This window comes from Echinops telfairi, unplaced genomic scaffold (genome assembly GCF_000313985.2).
Source record: "Echinops telfairi isolate 266 unplaced genomic scaffold, ASM31398v2 ScPeMD7_2573;HRSCAF=3158, whole genome shotgun sequence".
In the NCBI taxonomy this organism is placed as follows: Eukaryota; Metazoa; Chordata; class Mammalia; order Afrosoricida; family Tenrecidae; genus Echinops; species Echinops telfairi.
Window position 1 is genome coordinate 8,314,118 of NW_022106471.1, and position 19,983 is coordinate 8,334,100.

At 43.5% G+C, this 19,983-nt stretch overlaps 1 protein-coding gene across 3 annotated transcripts in view; it reads right to left on the reverse strand.

Annotated features, from left to right (window-relative positions):
• The window catches only part of UGP2 (UDP-glucose pyrophosphorylase 2), a 50,566-nt gene that overhangs the window by 19,675 nt on the left and 10,908 nt on the right, over positions 1-19,983 (reverse strand). For all 3 annotated transcript variants that reach the window (XM_045294126.1, XM_004710189.2, XM_004710188.4), the window contains exons 2-3: positions 9,413-9,540; positions 8,211-8,318 (exon numbers count right to left, since the gene is read on the reverse strand). In XM_045294126.1, coding sequence (XP_045150061.1) covers positions 8,211-8,318; positions 9,413-9,526 — 222 coding nt within the window. In that variant the 5' untranslated portion in view covers positions 9,527-9,540. The remainder of the gene's footprint in view (positions 1-8,210; positions 8,319-9,412; positions 9,541-19,983) is intronic.

Consider the following 19,983-nt stretch of genomic DNA (forward strand, 5'->3'; position numbering starts at 1 on the left):
ACAGCTCTGGTGGTGCCGTTAATGGTGATGTGTTGGGAGGCTGCTGACTGCAAGGCCAGTAGCCCGAAACCACCAGCCACTTCACAGGAGAACGATTCGGCTTTCTACTCCAGTAAAGAGTGATGGACTCTGAAACACACGGGGTAGTTCTCTGTGTCCAATCCGGTTGCCATGATCAGAACCGACTACATGGCGGTGGGTGTTTTGTTTCTGTTTTCAACCTTGCAGTCTTTCCTCTTCCACTCCAGCACGCCAACATAGAATGCCATCTCTCTCTCAGGCTGGCAGGCCTCTGGCACTGGCCCCCACGGAAACCAACCTCACTGCACCACAGCCACCACATCGCAGCTTATGCCAGGGATTCTCAGGCTCTGTGAGCTACCGGGACTTGTGAAAATCAAAGGCTAGTGGGTCCTTTTTCAGAAATGTGCACACTCCACACATGCACAGAACCACACAAAAGCCTCATTCTCACATATAATTTATTACATACATTGGAAACTTCACTCATGAATATAAAAATAAATCTTTGTTAAAGAGATGGTCCTCGCAGAGGCCTATGGGTCCATGAGGACATGGTATATTTGAGAATAAATTAATGTGCAAATAAAGAATTAACTCAAAACAAGGATTCAACAAGAAGGCTTTTGTTCAGCTTGCATAAGAGGTGGACCCTGTGATGTGTCTGAGGTAGGGACATGAAGACCGTCTTCAACTGCCCATCGATTGACTTTCTGGTGGTTCCAAATGCTAACAGCACAACTCCCTCAAAGGCAGGCCCCCACGGCTTGCTCTGACGATGGAAAGCCTGTGCTGGAACACCAGCCCTCTCCCAGACTCTGGGCACAGCTCACATTATCTCCTGCATTCAAAAGGCAACGTGGGCATGGACAAGCCCAATGCAGTTAGTACCTACACACACTGGAAAGTTTCTCAGCCACCGAGGGCAGAGGAGTCCGGATACATGCTACAGCACGGAGGAACCCTGAAAGCCTTATGCTGGGTGGAGCCAGTCACAGAAGGACAGACAGTGTACAAGACACCTCTGCCGTGAAACTCCTCAGTGGTTACTAGGGGCTGGAGGAAGGAGAGGCCCCCTGAAGGGTGCCGAGACCCTGAGTGGCAATGGACCAATGGACAGAGGTGATGGTGGTACAGCCAGCGACGTGAGCAATGCTACTGAACCCAAAACTTAAAACAGTTACCATGGCAAACTCTTGGAGATATATATACGTATATTTTTAACTGCAGTATCTTTTTTTTAAATTTTAAGGCTCTCAGGTCATCTTTGTTAACGTCTGTACAGCAGGTGCAGGGCTGCCCCATGGACATGAGAGGCTCACCAGTGTGGGGAGCTTGAATCACAGTTGCTCATGACCATGGCCACCTCTCCCCACACCCAGCAGCAGCAGAGAACTAGGCGGCCTCCAGGGACCCAACCTATACACAGGGCACCAAACAAAACCTCTAGCACTAGGTTTGCTTGGCTTAGGCTTTCAGAAAGGGTTTATCAATAGCTGTTCTCCCCTGAGGATATCCGCATGTGTAGAAGGGATAAAAACCCAGTGACTAGCTGCCCAACGAAAGCCGGCAGTAGCAAGTACATGCTGCTGCTTCTCCCATGACCTGGTGCACAGCACCGTAATCGGCCACATCCATCCTAGTGTGAATGATGGCATCACCTGACAGAAGAGGCTGCTCTCAAATGGAATGTGGTCACACAGGCCTGAAAGCCAGCAGCCTGGGTTTGAACCTTGGGTGCCACCGCTTGTTACATGTGGTGTACATGAAATAATCTACAGAAGATTATTTCACTGCTCGAAGCCTCGGGGTTTGGTTGGGATTTTTTCCCCATCTCCGTCACTGGTTTTCTTAGGCGCAGAGATGAAATGGTGTGTGTACAGTGCCAAGTACAGTATCTGGCCCACAGAGAGCCCTCTGGTGCTGGCTGCTCTACTGCATCATCACTCACACACACGGGAACACTTCTGAAGCTGGATGCACCATACACCAGAGGAGATCTTAACGGCAACTCAGTGCCTTTCCCCTCCAGTGGTACATGGACGGTATGTACAGCTTGTAACCAAGAACACACGTGTGAAGGGACATACGGCTGAATTTCTTTCTCTGCTTCAAGTCACAAGCTAGCTGACTGAGCTCCCACACATGGGACACCACCCAGAGCGTGCCACTCACATATCCACGGCAGGGGAGTTGAAGAGGGCCAACACAGGGACCCGTGGGAGCATCAGGCCTGCCATGTGTCTCCACTGGGTGCTAGTGGGTCGCAGCTGTGCTCCTCCACTTCTATTGTCCAGGGCTGCTTCCACGTGACCATAGCTGGGACAAGGGCGGCCCTTTGCAGAATAGGTATGCTGACCCCGAGGGTTAGAGAGAGATGTCCAGAATAAGGAAAAGTCACATTTCAATAGTATCTCCCTGCCTTTTCAAGCCAGGCTTCTTCTCATAAAATGGCTCTCTCTGGCCGGCCGGCTCTTCCAGACGGCCAGCGGGCTCTCTCCCTGGGACTGAACTGGCCTCGGCTCCACCAAGAACACGCCACACGCTGCCCCAGGCTCTTCTGTGCCTCGTGCTTGCTGGAAAAGCAAAACCAAGGCTACCCCAGAAGTCAGCAAACGTTTGCAATCGTCATCAACAAGTCTCGGGTGACACAAAGTGGTAAGGGTTCAACTGCCAGCCAAAAGTTGGCGGTTCAAGCCCACCCAGAAACGCCTCGGAAGGCAGGCCTGGCGATCTGCTTTTGAAGGTTCAAACCTTGAAAACTCTCCGGAGCAGTTTGAGGCCGCACACCCGGGCTCACCCACGAGCAGGCATCACTGGAGGCCCACAGCAAGAGAACTGGCAACAACGAAAATACAGCTTTGTAATCATAGGGTTTTATAACTTTAAAAAGCTTAAAGCTCTTTCAGGCAAAAAACAAAACATAAAACCTTTTGGACTGATGTTGATTTCATGTTACTTTGAAGCACTGAGAATATTTTCCAAGCACCTGAGGGCCTTCGGGCTATGAATAATGAAGACAGTTGACTTAAACAAGCTCATCTATAAATGGAAATCTTTGTTTAATGACCTACTTCCACTGTTCTCCATAGTTAGTCCTGCCATAGGCACCCTCTTGGCTCTTAACGTGTTTCTTCTAAGTCATCTTTTATGTATTCTCAGTTCTGAGTTTCCATGAAAAATCCCGTCAGCACTCTTGGTAATTATTTTGTGCTTCTTTCTGACTCAGCAGGAAGTTAAAACTGAGCTAGAGATAACAAAAGTTCATCTGGATAGCTTTGGAATGTTTCTACTTCAAAATACAATGCAACTATCTTTACAAATTTTCTGTAAATGTAAAACGATTCTTTTAAAAAAAAGGTTTATTTAAAACATATCAACTCTTGACCTGTATGGTACATAAATTATATGTCAGTAAAACGGTTTTAAAAAGTAAATAAAACATAACAACTGCGTCTCCTTGATTCAATTCTCACTTGTTTCCTACTTCCAGCATTTTGTTTCTGCGGCGATATGAAATTACTTGGTCTGGCTCTTCATCTATAATCTGTAATCTGCCCCCAAATGATTTGGTGGGACCCTGCAAACAGGGTGTGTGAACAAACATCTAATAAAAGGAGACTAGCCAGTATTGCCTAAGAGCCAGGTGGTGTAGTGGTTACATGCTGGGCTACTAACTGCAAAGCTGGCAGTTCGAAACCAGCAGCTGTTGCATGGGAGAAAGACGAGGCTTTCTAGTCTCAGTTAGTCTCAGAACCCCACAGTCAGTTCTACCCTGTCCTATAGCATGACTTTGAGTTGGAATCAACTCAAGGGCAGTGAGTATGGTTTATTGGTTTGGCCAGTTTTGCAATTCTTCATGGTGAGTCCATCTCAGAAGCAAGATGAGAGAGAATCCCATGATCAACAAGAAGAGCCATACTTGTCTGGGATCCCTACCTGAAGAAGGGGTGACAGGAGAGACCATGAAGGAGGGGTTTCAGCAGCAAGAGTCCATGAGACAGAGCAGCTAGCTTCCTGGCCCACGGAGTGAGTACTGCTTACTGCATTAGGGCAGGAAGCTAGCTTGTAGAGTGCATCAGCACTAAAAGAGCTTTGTTACTCTTGCCCAGGCAAGGCAGAAGCCTGCCAGTGTGACGGAGAGGCCAAGGCCAGTGTGGCTGGAGGGAGCTGTGCCTGCTGTCACAGCTGAGAAGAGGTGCTATGGACAAAAGAACTTTATCCTTTAATGTTTATCTTCCGAGCTGGTATTTGTTAACCTCCCTAATAAGCCTCATAGTAGTGAGTATTGTCTGTGAGTTCGGTGAGGCTAATACAATATATTATCAAAACCGGGAGAACAGTAGATTGCCATGGGAGAGACAACTGGCATCACAAGAGGATAACGAAGGATGGAAAGTGGAGGCATGTCTGACTTCTGCCTCATCTTTGGGCAGATGTGGATTTGGATTCCCCTTCCCTTTGGGGTTGAGGAAGTTAGATGTGACTCTCATGCCATTTCTTCAGTTTCTTACACTTGAAATTTCTGGCTCTCAAACTCCCACACCTACTGCCCTTCCATTAACCACTGTAGCAATTCCTCAACTGTACACTTTTCCTTAGAGCAGCAGTCTCGACCTGTGGGTCGCGACCCCTTTGGGGGTCAAACGACCCTTTCACAGGGGTCACCCAATTCATAATAGTAGCAAAATAACAGTTATGAAGTAGCAATGAAAGTAATTTTATGGCTGTGGGGGTCATCACAACACGGGGAGCTGTATTAAAGAGTCGCGGCATTAGGAAGGTTGAGAACCACTGCCTTAGAGGAATGTCATACTGTATTAGCTGTTAGGTGTCGCAGGCCCTGAAGAACACCAGCCAAGGAAGGTTCAATCGGATTCTGCGGGGGAGGGAGAGGAGTGAGGTTCCAAGAGTAGTACTACCAGCTGGATTCACATCGTTATTTTTCCCAGGGAACACGAGTCTGCGGGGCTGGACTGACCCTGCTTTGGAAACAAGAACAGCAGCAACAGGCCCGGGTCCAACAGCATTACCTGAAGTCCAACAACATTCTGGAAGCATCTGCGAGTCAAACACAGAACCATTGAAGTAGCCACATTGTGAGAGTAGAACAAGTAACCTGCACGCAGTTCAGCTCCACAGTCTTGTCAGTCTCCTAAGGCATGCCCCTTCCTGGAACAGGATAGGTCCTATGCACAAAGGCAAGACAACGGCAGGCAGCTCTGAGAGAAAAGGTCAACTGTTCAATTCACCGCAGAATCCAAAGAGCGAAACGAGCACTTTGACCATCGTTGTCTGGATTAGTACAAGCATATTTTCCTAAACATGTTTCTGGAGTGTCATTTTAAAACTTTATGTCAAGTAAAAGATGAGACTCTGATACCCACCACTGTCCTCAGGGCCATTTTATTCTATGTCACAACTTCCTATTGGGGGCAGGTAAGAACATCCTTATCTGAGACCTCATTTTATCCTTACACACACACACAAACCAAATTTCTCACGGCAGCTAGAAAATCCACACCATGCTTGGAGCAAACAATCCTGGGGCTGTTAATGTCAGCTCTCGGACCAAATCTCCCTCCAGGAAGTCTTTCAAACAAAAAGGTGACCTTCAGGTGCACACATGTTAACTATGCTTCAGCTTCCACAACAAGTAACAAACACCTGGGCACTCGTACCCTGCACAGTAACTTTCTCAGGAGGGCTGACCACTTAAACATTCACATTTGTGCCCAGAGTCAAAAAAGCTCTCACTGTGGAGCAAAATAAAAAGAAGTGTGTTGGAGCTAAATACCGCAATCTTCATCTCAATTCTCTTCCATGACGACAACAACAGAAAAAGAGATGCCCTTCCTTACATAATTCAAAGACACATACTCACCCCTTTCGAAGGCTTTAAAAACATGAACATGCCAATCCACTCAAGCAACCAGGAAATCCGTGTTTCCCGGGTGAATAAAAGACTTTCTTTTTTTTTTTAATCAATTTATTGGGGCTCATACAATTCAAACAAGTTGACTAGGTTTCAATAAAACTATTTACTTACAAAGACTTCACTAATCATATTGTACCTTAAAAACCTATTTTCCACTTCGATTCTTTTTCTGCAACAACTTTGCATCCCCGTAAGTAACTATGGCTCCCTACAAAAGAACTTCTCATAATCTTGTTGGGCTTGGGGTGGGGGTTCGGTGTAGTGTTGAATTGGAAACAAAAATCCCCTGTAATGATCCTGATCCCTCTGCCTTTTCCTCTGCCACCCTCCAATTCCCACTTCAATTATCATCTGCTATGGCTTTCCTAGCCATAGTCTATGTAACTCTCACCACATGTGTGGAAACACATACACAGGGTAGGTATGTGGCACTCTAATGAGGGAACTTCGTCATTCTTGCCAACCTGTTAGGTACAGTTCGCCATCTCAAAAGCAGAAAAAGGATCTCACAATCACGAAGAACAAAAAGGTATAAGCAAAACATGTCCTTAGGACCCAGAGATCCCTGTACAGGATCATTTTTGCTATTGTAATAATACATATTTATACTTCAACAGATAAAATATTAACATTACAGAAAGTTTTCAAGTCATAGACTTACTTCTATTTGAAATACAGTGTCAAATACGGACAATAAATCCCAATGATATGCTCTTTTGAAAACTGCTAATGTTGTTAAAATAAGATATGGAAGGTACCTATCGGATCATAGATTCAGAGACTCCTGAGTTGGTGCTAAAGGGTAGGGGCTGGCATTCAGCTCCTAGAGACTTAGGCAGATGTTGAGGATATAGATTCTTTGCTCAAATACTGCGGCAGAAGATGAACATTAGTGTGTCCTTCTTAAAAGCCTACTGCTATACATTGTTACAGTTGGCATCAGAAACGGATTCCTAGCAATGAATCCAGACTCATGGAAGCATAGTACTTCGTAAGAGAAAAAAGGAAGTGTCATGAGAAATAAAACGTTTGATTCTTTGCCTCATTCACTGCCTTTATGAGTCTAGTCTAACTCATAGCCACCCCATAGGGCAGGGTAAAACTGCCCTGTGAGTTTCTGCGACTGTAACTGCAAAGTAGAAAGCCCTATCTTTCTGCTGATCTTGAAGTTAGCAGCTCAATGCAAAACTACACCTCCACCAGGGCTCCTATCTGAGAAGGCCAGTTTGGTGGTTTTTATCGTTGTGGCTGAAGGGGATTTAAGAGATGTTAAGCTACAGCTAGCTGAGGGGAGAAAAGTTGTTTCTGGAATGGCTGGGGACAAAAGTCTGGCTGGTTAAACAAGACAGCTGATAGAAGGCCAGGGCCTGCTGAATAAGCCATACCAATGGTTTATGGCTATATGCATATGAATGAGAGGCACTACAGGGGTGGAGAAGAGAAAATTAAACTTCAGTTTTTTAAAATGGGTTGTACATTTAAAGATACCTGTTTATCTGACTGTACTATTGCGAGTCATAAACATAAACTATAAATCATAAACCACTGTAATATAAGACAGCCCTACCCAGGCTAACAAGTCTGTCAGATTTTCCAAAGATCAGTGGTAAAAGGAGTCTGCACATACTAACTAACTAACTGCTGGCCTCCTGAGTTTTTTGCAATGCAAACAGTAGGCAGTAGTATTTGGAGGGTAGCCAGCCAGCCAGCCTACTAGCATTTGTCACAGAGGAAAAAATTTCTCTGTATGTGATATGTTTCCCCTTGTTTCATTTCATTATTACGTCTGCCTTGTGAACCCCAACATTTACGTTATCTATAGTTAACACTTGTAAGGGAACAACTAAGTATGAAAACTTTGAAAACCTTGAAATTAAAGCAGCACTCAGATATGGTTATGGTGAGAGTATCCTCTGGGAACCAGTTCTCATAAATTCAGTTATCTGTCTCTCCATTCAGCTCAGTGGTTACTGATCTGACTCCACCTCTCCAGAGTAAGGACTCGACATCTTCAGGTATAACTATGGACACTGGTTTCTCTATCAAGTACTGTCAATCTTTCATGTGTGGAAGAGACCATGGTTACAAAAGTCCAAGAATGGCCTGCATACCGATACCATGGATTACTTGTCATGGCTCTTCTACCCATAGCCTTTGTCTCTTCCACCAAACAACTAGGCAGGAACTTGCTTATGGTTAAACCAATGTCTAAAATTACCTTAAATTGTTCTACATTTTATACAAAACTTACCGAATCCTCTGGAGGCCTCTGAATTTTTCCCCAATCCACAGAAGGTCCCTTTTCTTGCAAAAATCTATGAAATAGCTTCCGAAATCCATCAAGGTCTTTTTTAGTATGCTATGAAAATAGAAATCACTGTTACAACCAGCAGAATGCTTACTATTTAACAAAAACAGGCACAAACTATACATTTAAGATGCCTCAAAATAAAATTGTTATAAAAAGGGGGTTTCAAAAGCTCATGAAAAAAATCCCATTATCTGTTCATTATAGTGTTCCACAAACTTGAATTTTTGCAGCACCTTCATATTAGAACAAAGAGTGAGACTTTTTAAGGACCCTCGTTTAAAATTAAAGATAAAGAAAAGCTAGTGGGAACTACGTTTAAAAGAATAAGAGCAATTAAGGCTCTGACCTCCCACTAGCATCATGTAAGCTAAACACCATTTGGTCTATGGGAATTCCAAATGGTCCTCTACATTTATTCACCAGCAGCTTTGTATCGAAAGTGGAAATGAACCAAGAGAACAAGGAGCCAAAAGCATCTAAGCACAAGACATTAAAACCTTAAGTATAAAATATAAATAAAATTAATTTAATGGTTGAAAGCAGAAACTAAAAGTGTCTGATGGGGATTCAATGTATAGAAAAATTAACAACCAACCAATAAATTAAGTTTTCAAACAATAAACTAATACAAAAATCATTCTACAAAAAAAAAAATGAAGTACATGTTGCAATTTGAAAATGGAAAAAAATAACATTGATTTATAAGTAGAAATTAGAACAATTCTTGGAATCCCCAATAAGTATTGTTACAGTAGCATGGTTCTGAGCCCTGGCACTGTGTAAAAAGGCCTGCAGGAGGTACGCCTGATTAACTTCTCACAATTCCTTCTAAACACTGAGAGCTAGTTCTCTACTCAAGGTATCAAAACAGAACAAATAGTGTGATTTTTTTATTTTCTGATTCTTTAGTAGCTTTGGGAACTTGTTAGAATGTTAGTGGGGTGGGGAGTGGGGGAGTTAAAAGAATGATATTTTGCAAAGGACAAATGCAGAAAATCCTTCATTGTTAAGCAATCCTCCTGATTTGTTGTTGTTATTGTTGTTACATCACCTGCTTAGTTAGGGATGGATGATGACTACGTTGGCAGTAACTGAGCAGGTAGACTGACCAAAACAAAACAAAAAAACTGTCAAGGCCCTACCTCACACTCATGTGATGGCGCAGTAGTGAGTATCTGTTCGAGTTCCTTCTTCACGGATAGTTCTAGTTCTTGCCGAATGACTTCTTGGAACTGAGACATGCCATCTTGAGACATTGCTTTGCTAAGATCTTAAAACAAAAACAGAAAACCACCACCTGAGAAAGCTGCCATTCAAACAGCTGGTAGACCACCACCGCGTTTCCTCTGACGGTCCTAGAACGATAAAGGCTCAACTGCACAGTGCCACCCTCTCCCCACACACAGGATTCAGCAGTGCTAACGAGTTAGGACAATACAGGGTGACGGGTCAAGGGAACAATTCTGAGGACAGTGCAGGATCAGGCACGTGTTTTGTTCCTTTGTGCAGAGTGGCTATGGGTCGGACCTGACTCAAAGGCACCTAACCACAAGTTTGGCTACTGGGTACACCAACATGCCTTACCAGTATCTAAGGCACTACATACTTTTAAGGAAGATGAAGCAGGAACAAGTGGGAGGACTCATTTTCTTTTGAGCACAGAAGCCCAATGCTTCTCATTAAAATGGCAAAATTAAAAACACTTTGTATGATCATTACATGGAGCATTCCCTTACAGAACTCAACGCAAATCATAAGAGAACGGAAAAGGGTTTGCCAATTCCATAGAAGCTGTAAGCTCCTCCCTTTTCTCTAGGCCAGATGAAAACATTAAATAATCTTTTCCATATTAGAATTTAATCATTATTTCTAAGATACCTTTGAGAGCAGAAATTAAGTCAATTGTGGAACTCCTGGGTTAATTTGCTTAATTATGGTAGCCCTCCTCCCCCAATGCCTAAAAAATATTAACAAACGAGCTATTTAACAAGCTCTTTGAAAACTTTTCATACATACTTTCCAGCCTATTAGAATCAAAGGGGGAACAAAATCCATGGAAATTTGGTTTGGTAGGAGTACAAATAGCTAAATAATCTAAAATAGCCATTTTATAACTGTGCTCTTTTGACAGACATAAACCACAGCACAACTGTTTACAGACTCCAGTGGAACAAGCAAAATGACGCAAGTTTGTTCCACAAGTAACTCACTGTAAACTAACAAATGTCAAGTCACCTGTGTCTTCTATAAAGTACCTAAAGACATGTCTTGACCAACAAGTAGCAATTTGATTTTAATCTGTAAATAATCCACGACAATGGATGAGCACATCGATACACATCCCGGGCCAGTAATTTAAAAAGCTTCTGAGGCTTCTTTTCCCGCCCCTCCTGAGGCCATTTTAAGCTTGAATTAACATGACATCATCCATAGGTGTTCATCGCTTCACATATAGAATTGTAATTTAAAATTTTTCATAGCTAAAGCCCCCACCCTGACATCTATGTCTACCTGAGATGCTGTTCCCTTAATTTGAACCAATTCCTGTATTAATATTGGGGACCTAGTTGGGGGCGGGGGGATGTATATATCTTCTAAGTTACAGAAATACGAATTGTTGATTCTCCGTCACCATAAAAATAGAATAAGTATGCAATAATTTTTTTAATAACTCGTTGTTGTTCTTGTTACTATAAACCTGCTGCTCGATTGCCAAAGTGAGATCTCTGAAAGCAAGCATTCAAACACTATTGCATTCCTAAAAAATAAAGTAATGGAAACATTTAACTTACTTATATTCTGGGCAAATGCTAAGATGAGATCAAAACTAAACGCGACTGCAAAAGTTTAAAAATAACTGTAGTAGCCATCTGAGATTTGCCTAAATGAGAACAAGTTGGAGAAAAAAAATAAAACCTCTGCTATCAATTTGCATGACTTAAGGTAAAAACACAAAAACTCTCTATCATCCTATTAAGGAAACACAGTCTGGCTGAAAGATTGTGAACATTTAACACTCTGTGTGATCTTTGTCAACTGCAGCCTGTCCAACCTTTAAAATAACATGTTTAAAAGCCAGACGGAGTCAAATCCTTCCCCACGATTTACAACATCCATTTATTTTATACACCAGATGTACACAATGAGCCATCTGTATTCATTCTATTCCTTTTACAAATATGAACATTTTGTACAGTTGGCCTCTGAACAACACGGGTTTGAACTGTGTGGGTCCACTTACAAAACAACTCAATCCCAACGAGTAGATTCCAACTCATAGTGACCCTACAGGACAAACAGTAGAACTCCCCTGTGAGTTTCTGAGATTGTAACTCTCCGGGAGTAGAAGGCCTCTCTTCTCCCTGGGTCCACTTTGTGTAACACTCATCATCTTCAGGTGAGCAATTCATTCCTTAATGTGGACCTCATTAAAAGGGATCTCTTGAGGTTCTCATGGAATTTTCCCTGTGTTTAGTGCAATACCATAAACTTGTGGAACTCCTGAGAAGTGCCACTAGTGATGCTCAAAGTTCTCCCAAGTAGCAGAGAAGAGTCATGACATTACAAGAGGATGTGCTGAGGTTGCCTACCACTTCAAGATAAGTGAGTCCAGCATAAGAGTTATTGTAAAAAAAGAAAAAGAAAACTCATAATGCCATTAAGCTGCAGCTACATCAACAGGCCCGGAAACCTTGCACATTTTATGAAATACCTTTTAAAAACTGTAGCTTTTAATGTGGATGCAGCATATGAAGGGGTACCACCGCTACCCCCCCCCAAAAAATAAAATCTTCCCCCCCAGAAGCTATATATATGCAAGATTATTTACAAAACAACCTCATCACCTTCAAAGTACTCTCCATTACACTTAAAACATTGTTCAAATCTGCGATTCCATTCTGGGAAACATTTTTTCAAACTCATCTGTTTAGATGGCTGATAGCGCCTCCCTCATTTTTTTCTTCATCTCTTCTATGCCTCCCGATGGCTGTCCTTTCATGTCTCCTCTTCATTCACGGCAACAAAAAGAAGTTGTACAGAGTGAGGTCAGGTAAGTGAGGTGAGTGGGGCAAGAGAGGAATGCTGTTTTTTGCCAAAAACTGGTACACTGAGCTGGTTGTGTGAGCAGGTGTATTGTTGTGGTGGCAAAGCCAGTCCCCTGACTTCCACAAATCAGACCTTTTTTGGTCACACACTGTTATACAATCTTTTCAAAACCTCTAAATAGAAATTTGGTTAACAGTCTGACCTGGTGGAATGAACTGAAAATGCACTATCCCCCTCACATCAAAAAAAGCAAATGAGCATTGTCTTGATCTTTTATTTCAATTGATGAACTTTTTCTGGGCGAGGTGATGATGGCATCTTCCATTGGCTTAACTGATGTTTACTTTCGGGGTCATAAGAATAGCACCATGTCTCATCACCAGAAGTGACTTTGAGGGAAAAGTCTGAGTCCCTTCCAAGCTGTTCTTTCACTGCTTGGCATGTTTCCACTCAGTGTTCTTTTTCCTGATCAGTCAGAACCCAAGGCATAAATTTCACATCAACCTTTCAAATCTTCCATTAAAATTTGCTAAACCAAGCTCTAAGATAGTCCAGATAAGTTCCCCCTTCCTTCAATGGTCCGTCATCAGTCTTAGAGCACAAGTACACAGATTTTGTCAACATGTTCATCTGTGTAGAAGGTGATGGACATCCAGAATAAGGTTTGTCATTACTCAACATTTCACCTTTTTGGAAACAAGAAAACCACTCATACACTGGAGTTTTTCCCATAGCGTTGTCCTTGTAGGCTGTGTTCAACATCACAACAGCTTCTCCGGTATTTTTCCTGAGCAGAAAACAACATTTCACAGCCGCATGCTGTTCTCTTAAATCGGCCATCACAAAAAATGAGGTTCCAGTACAACTGCTTGCATGTAAAAAACATCCGCTGTGAACAGAGACAACCTTCCCAGGCGACGCCACCGAGTGCACTGACCCAGGGCAAGTTGCTGGATGCTCACCTACTGGGAAAAATTTGTACTGCCAAAATTCTGCCCAGGAAAGCTTTATTCCATTTTGATTGTTTTTTGGGGGTACCCCCTCCTATAATGCATATACAAAATACAGTCAGAATGCTCCTTAGAAGCAAGAAAGGGAAGACTCCCGTCACATGTACTTTGGACATGTTGCCAGGAGAGCCCAGTCCCTGGAGAAGGACATCATGTTTGGTAAACGAGAGGGGCAGCAAAAAGAAAGGAAGGCCTTTGACAAGATTGATGGACATAGTAGCTGCATCCAAGGGCTCAAACATAAAGACAATTGGAAAGATGGCACGGGACCAGGGAGTGTTTCTTTCTATTGTACAGGGGGTCACTATGAGTCTGAACTGACTCGATGGCACCTAACAACAACAAAGAATAAGGACTAGGGAAGGGTGCTCAAGCAAGAGTGAGCAGGGAAGAAAGTAAGCTCAGACTAGAAACCGCTTCCCGTTACAGCAACCTGAGCCTATTCTAACTTTTCTAAGAAAGGTTTGGAATGTCTAGTAGAAGAGGTACAGCCCTGGGATGCTTTCTTTGATTGAACAGTCTCAAATTACACTTCTGGTAATGACCGTTGTGTTTCTAATGGAAGATCAATGAAAGAATCCCCTAAATAATGCAAGCTCTCTAACCTAAAATGGTCTCTCTAGCCTCACTTCCTAGCAATATAGAATTGATGCTCCTCTACTTTACAGAGAGTGGCTTAGGAATCAAGCAATTCATTAACTCAGTCATAAATCTAAACATTTTTAGAGCTAGGAGGAGCCATTTGATTTTTTTCCCCAAAAAATGAGGAAACCATACTTTGTGGATTTTATTGAAACTAGGTAAATGACTTGCCCAAGGTCACAGAGAGGACTAATTCTAGCACCCAGAGGAAAACCTAGTTTTCCTGAGCTCCAGCTGACTGACCGCTTTTCCTCCTAATCGGGTTATCTTCCATCCTTGGTTTATATTCCCTACATATCATTTCCCCCAAAGCATTTCATCCGAATCTCTTCTTACACCCAATGAGTAAACAGACTGGAAACTCTTCAGCACAAGTCAACTGGGCTTGCTAGAAATGTCTCAGTCAACTTAATGATAATTCAGTCAAATTGGAATAGAGTAGGCAGAATTTTTTGAGAATCCCCCCTCCCCTCAAATTCCTGTTTTTCTTGCCATAAGAACTAAAATGGAAACATCAAGGACTATCCCCTATCCAACTGGAACCCCCTAAAAAGGAGAAAGGAGGTGGAGGAAAGCAACAGACATTCAATCTGACGAGCAATTGTTTTTGTTTCTTAACTCGTATTTCATTTCACCCATCTCAGCAACTGCGAGGTACACATTATACCTTTCTTTGAAACCCTAGTCCTGGCCCAAACAAAACCACGTCTCATTCTACATTATAAAGCTTATTTCACAATGCACACACTACAGAGAGGCCAAAAAGGGAGTGAAGGGTCCTGGGGAAGGCCAGTTTCCATCATCAACCAACCAGGCCCAACTTTCTTTGGAAACCCACTAAGTCAGAGAACTGGAGAATTCATTTCATCTTAGACCAGACGTGCCTGTGACACAAATATGCATAAAACGCCAAGAAATGTAATGGCTGCTAGAAATAAGTAAGTGTACAAGTGAAGACCAATACTGATAAGCATTGCGTTCAAGTCAAGCTAAGCAGTCACTCTGGCGCAATCACTGCAAGTGGCAAATATTCTTCCCAGCAAAGCTCTTCTATGGATTATATCACCCAGTATCATCCTACACCTGTGCCTCCCTCTCCAGCCACACCTGTTCCGACAACTGCTACCTCCTCAAGTTCCTGGTTTTTATCCTCAGACCTCCACCCCTCCACTCTCCCAGACCCCCCAGTTACTCTTGCTGATAACTCAACTATGTGCCCCTCATCCTGAAGTCCAGGCTCATATGCCCTCGGCATTCTAAACCCTCTATACCTAGACACCCAACTGGTTACCTCAAACTTAACATATGCAAAACAAAACTCAACTTCCAAACTACATCACCACCACCCCACACCCCCTGCCCCAAACTCCTCTAGGCATTATCATTCCCCTGGTGGCATAGTGTTTATGAGTTAGGCTGCTAACTGCAAGGTTAGCAGTTCAAAAGTATCAAGCACTCTGTGGGAGAAAAGGTGAGGCTTTCTACTCCCCTAAAGGGTTACAGTCCTATAGAGTCACTATGAGTCAGCATGGACTTGATGGCAGTGAGATGGCTGAGAGTCCCAAAGCAGAACAGTCACAGTTGGTTCTTCCTTCCTCCCTGCTCCCAGCATGTCTAACGCAACAGCAAACTACTTAACTGAACTGCCACAATTCCACCCACTGCTTTCCATCCCCACTGCTGCCATCTTCACTCCCCTTGACTTTTCACTCTCCTGGCCAAGAGCACAACCGTTTTCTAATCATTCTGGGCAGATGGTCTGATCTCCCAAAACCACAATACACATTATCACTTCTCCTCAGCATGAGGGGAGTGAGGGGGGTCAACACTGGTGACCCTGACCAGATAGATTCCCACCTTCTTGACTGAGGGGGCTGGAGGGAAGAGGAGGGAGAAGCTGGTGCCACTGCACAGTTCTCTCACCACTCAAAATTGCTTTTTTCCTGCCAGATGTGGTAGTCCCAGAACCAGGAATGCAGCTGCAAATGCCAGAAGGGGTGATCCCGCAATAAGAGACTGTAACTATACCTCTGAATTTATATGCCAGAATTCTCAAGAGCCTGATGAGATGGACTGTACCTTCTGGCTGTCTGGCAAAATTGGGGCTAACAACGAATAGTGCCAAATTGCCTAGAGGTTGAGATAGCCCACTAGTCTTGCATCTATGTAACCCTACCCAACACGGATGGGGAATGGACTGAGGGAGAAGCACTTGCTGGACTGCTCTTGCTACCAACAATCTGGACTGGCATAGTAGCTGAACCTGCTGAGCCCCTTCCCAGGGTGAAAAAGTCTGGATAAAAATCAGTAGCAAACTGAAGGAAGAAGAGGAGAACTAACAGCTGAAGGTAAAGGAATGAATAAGTGGGTTATGCACTAGGGAAAATCTAGCAGTATGCTTATTCCTTACGAGAGACTCCGGGCAAGGGAACAGTCTCTGTTATCAGGATACAGGAAGGGTGAAGATGAGATCACCTCTGAAGAACCCGACCAGAACAGACGGACACCTGTAAGAAACCTGAATGGCTGATACTTAAGTAACCTCACCCTTAGGATGTTCTGCCACACTGAAAGACTTGCTTGGAAGGAGTAAAATGATTGGGAGGAGGAAGTTCATCCTTCAAGCATAAAAAGGCTAAGGGCTAGTGGCCTATGGCACAGTTCATTACTTAGAAAAGCCCATTTAGCCATAGTCTTCCTTCTGTGATGCACTGTAAGTCATGGGTGCTGTACTTGTGGTTACAGTCCCTTTATGGAGGTATGTTAGGCTAATCAGACAGGATTAAGGTAGATATATTTTCTGAAGTCAAAAGCCACACCTCCACCAAAGTCTTAGGCATGGGCTTTGTGACCTCCCTTTCCGGACTGAACATGTACTAGTGCTGAGTCACCGGTGACAAACCCCAATCAGATGGCAGCTATCGCCCAGAAAACCTGCTGGCCCAGGACTTGCGTAGCTATCTTGATGTGAGGTCCCAGTGTGCTCTGGCTGAGCAAGAGAGACCTTGATTTTCACCTTCAGATGGTTTGCTTTCTTGTTCTGGATCCTGCATCTATCTAGCTCGCCTCTGCCTGACCTCTGGTTTGGGGTACCTGCATTGCAGCCTGTCACCTGAGACCCAATTTCACCAGCTTCTGCAGCCTAGTTGATGAGGAGGAACTTTCAGTTGGATGTCTAAACTTTGGAGCTGGGACTTACCAGCCTCCACAACCATGTAAGCCAGTTGCATTAAGGATTCATGAACTCTGTGAGGCACTGCAGCAAATTGTGGAGCCCTGAGATGTGAGGGAATATACTTAAAGGAAGAGGGGTGGGGGATCAGAGTGGCAAAGTCAGACATTTGGGGCATCTTCAACCTCCACCTCATTGGGAACCATCTTGTATAATTATTGCTGAAAGAAATTACTTTTGCAGTGGTCTGGTGCCTAATGAAATAAATACAAATTGGGCAAATCTCAAAGGCCATGTGGAAATCTCTCTTTGAGTAATCAGAGCTAATGAAAGTGTTACAACAGGATGCCTAAAGGTGGCAATTTCCTACTCCATTTGTGACAACTAGATCAGTGCTTCTAGAGCCTTACTGTGCATATATATTCCTGGGGGGGGGGGGAATCAAACTCATTGCCATTAACTCAATTCTGACTCATCGTGACCCCTTAGGACAGCCCAGAACTGCCCAGAAAGTTTCCAAGGCTGTAATTTTAACAGATGCAGATGCCACATCTTCAAACCGCCGACCTTTCACACTCAGCAGCGCAATGCTTAACCACTGTGCCACTCGGGCTCTCCTGGGAAGACTCCTGCACATGCTCACAGAGATTCTGACTCAGTAGGTATGGGGTGGGGAGAATATGCATTTCTAATAAACAAATGCCGCCAATATGGCTTTGAGCAGCTCTGAAACAGACTACACTCCCTTTCGCTTACTATGTTGGTGGCAGCCATTTCTAACAGAACCCTCTGCCCCAGGGTAATGTTCTTCCAAAAAGGCACCCCATTCCCATACCCAGAGGAGTCTAAAGCATAAGGCCCCAAACTTATGTGGCCTACCGCCCCCTATCCAGGAAAAAATTAGTCAGCACCCCCAGCAATTAAAAACTTTTGAAAAATAACTCATAATCGAAGATTAATATAGGTATATTTCTGTAGCCCCCTGAATCACTCTGGTGGTTAAATGGGCCACAATACTGAGCTGCTAACCACAAGGTTAGTGGTTCAAACCCACCAGCAGCTCTGCAGGATAAAGATCATGCTGTCTCCTCCGGGAAAGATTTAAAGTCTTAGAAACCCAAATGTGCAGTTCCAGCCTATCCTATAGGGTCAGTAGGAGTCAGTATCGACTTAACTGATGACAGTGAGTTTTTTAGATTTCTTTTTTTTTTTTTTATTTAAAATTCTCCTCTATTTATTTAGAACTTGGTTTTTTTTTTTTTTTAAGAGAGAGGTTTTTTTTTAACATTTTATTAGGGGCTCATACAACTGTTATCCCAATCCATACACACATCAATTGTGTAAAGCGCATTTGTACATCGTTTCTCAAAACATTTTCTCACCATTAAAACCCCCGACATTAGGTCCTCATTTTTCCCCTCCCTCCCTGCTCCCCCCTCCCACATGAACCCTTGATAGTTTATAAATGGGTATTTTGTCATTTCTTGCCCTGTTCGACGTCTCCCTTCAACCACTTTTTTTACAGTCCTAGTGCCCGCTAGAGTGCAGCATCAGTCACTTTGGGAAACACTCGGCTAAAGCCTTCCCAATGGTTGGCCTAAGCCAGTGAGCCTAGGAGGGGAGTCTGCTAAGGACCGCGATGAAAGGCTTTCCTCATAGGAGAGAGACAGAAGAGACGACACTGATACACAGTGTGTCTAGGTGTCCCACTTCACACCCTGTTTCTTCTGCCACTCAGGGGCCAAGAATGACTCAGATACAAAGGGACGAACCCTAGTATGTCTCTAATGTGGTCTCGGTACAGAACTAACCAATCCTGGAATCCCCTACTTCGAGATTTACATGATAAAAGGCTGAATCTTTAAGCCAGATGAGTTGGCACTTTTCTGCTCTGTGTAATTAAAAGTATCCTAACTATTGCACAATTGCTCTGAAACACTAACCTCAAGTGCCACTCAGCGCTTTTAAAGTTGGGAAGGGGGAACAGGTTGTATGAATGATCAAGTATAAAATCTAAACTTGTCAGAATCATTCCAACTTCAGAACTTCCCTGATCCCGCAGTACCCAGAGACTCAAAATCTGTGACTTGATTTACCCACTGCCATCTTAATCAATTTAGACTCACAGCGACCTGACAGGGCAGTGTAAAAGTTCCCTGTGTGTTTCCCTGGCTGTAAATCCTTATGAGAGCAGTAACACTCATCTTACTCCATCACAGGGACTGGTGAGTTCAAACTGCTGTTAACAGCCCACTACACAACCCACTACACACCACCAGGGCTCCTCGTGGCTTGACTAACAGCTGTCATTTTGGTGGTGGGATTCCTAATCATTAAGTGGTACCCTCTGAATATCCAAAAAGGCCTTTGTTTGTACTACAACTCTTTTGGGGGGCCTTGTAATCACCACTGGTTCTAGATTTTATGAACACCACTAAAAGTTGGTATGTCTGCCTAGATGCTGGCTACAACCCCAGGATGTATACATTTAAGCACAAGTCACATTTTGTTACTCAGCTTTCAATTCCCAGAATCTAGCATAGTGTAGGCACTAAACTAGATACCAAGATTTAAATTCTCATATGATATTAATGGCCTTCTATTCACTTTATCATGGGGGCTCGGGTGTAGTGGTTACCTATTGGGCTACCAACTTCAAGGTCAGCAGTTTGAAACCACCAGCAGCTCCAACCAAAAGAGTGGGCTTTCTACCCCCGTAAAGAGTTCCAGTCTCAGAAACTCACAGGGGCAGTCCTATGCTCTCCTTTAGGGTCACTATGAATTGTATTGACTCAATGGCTGTGGGTTTTTTAGTTTTATTCACTTATCAGAATTCAGCATA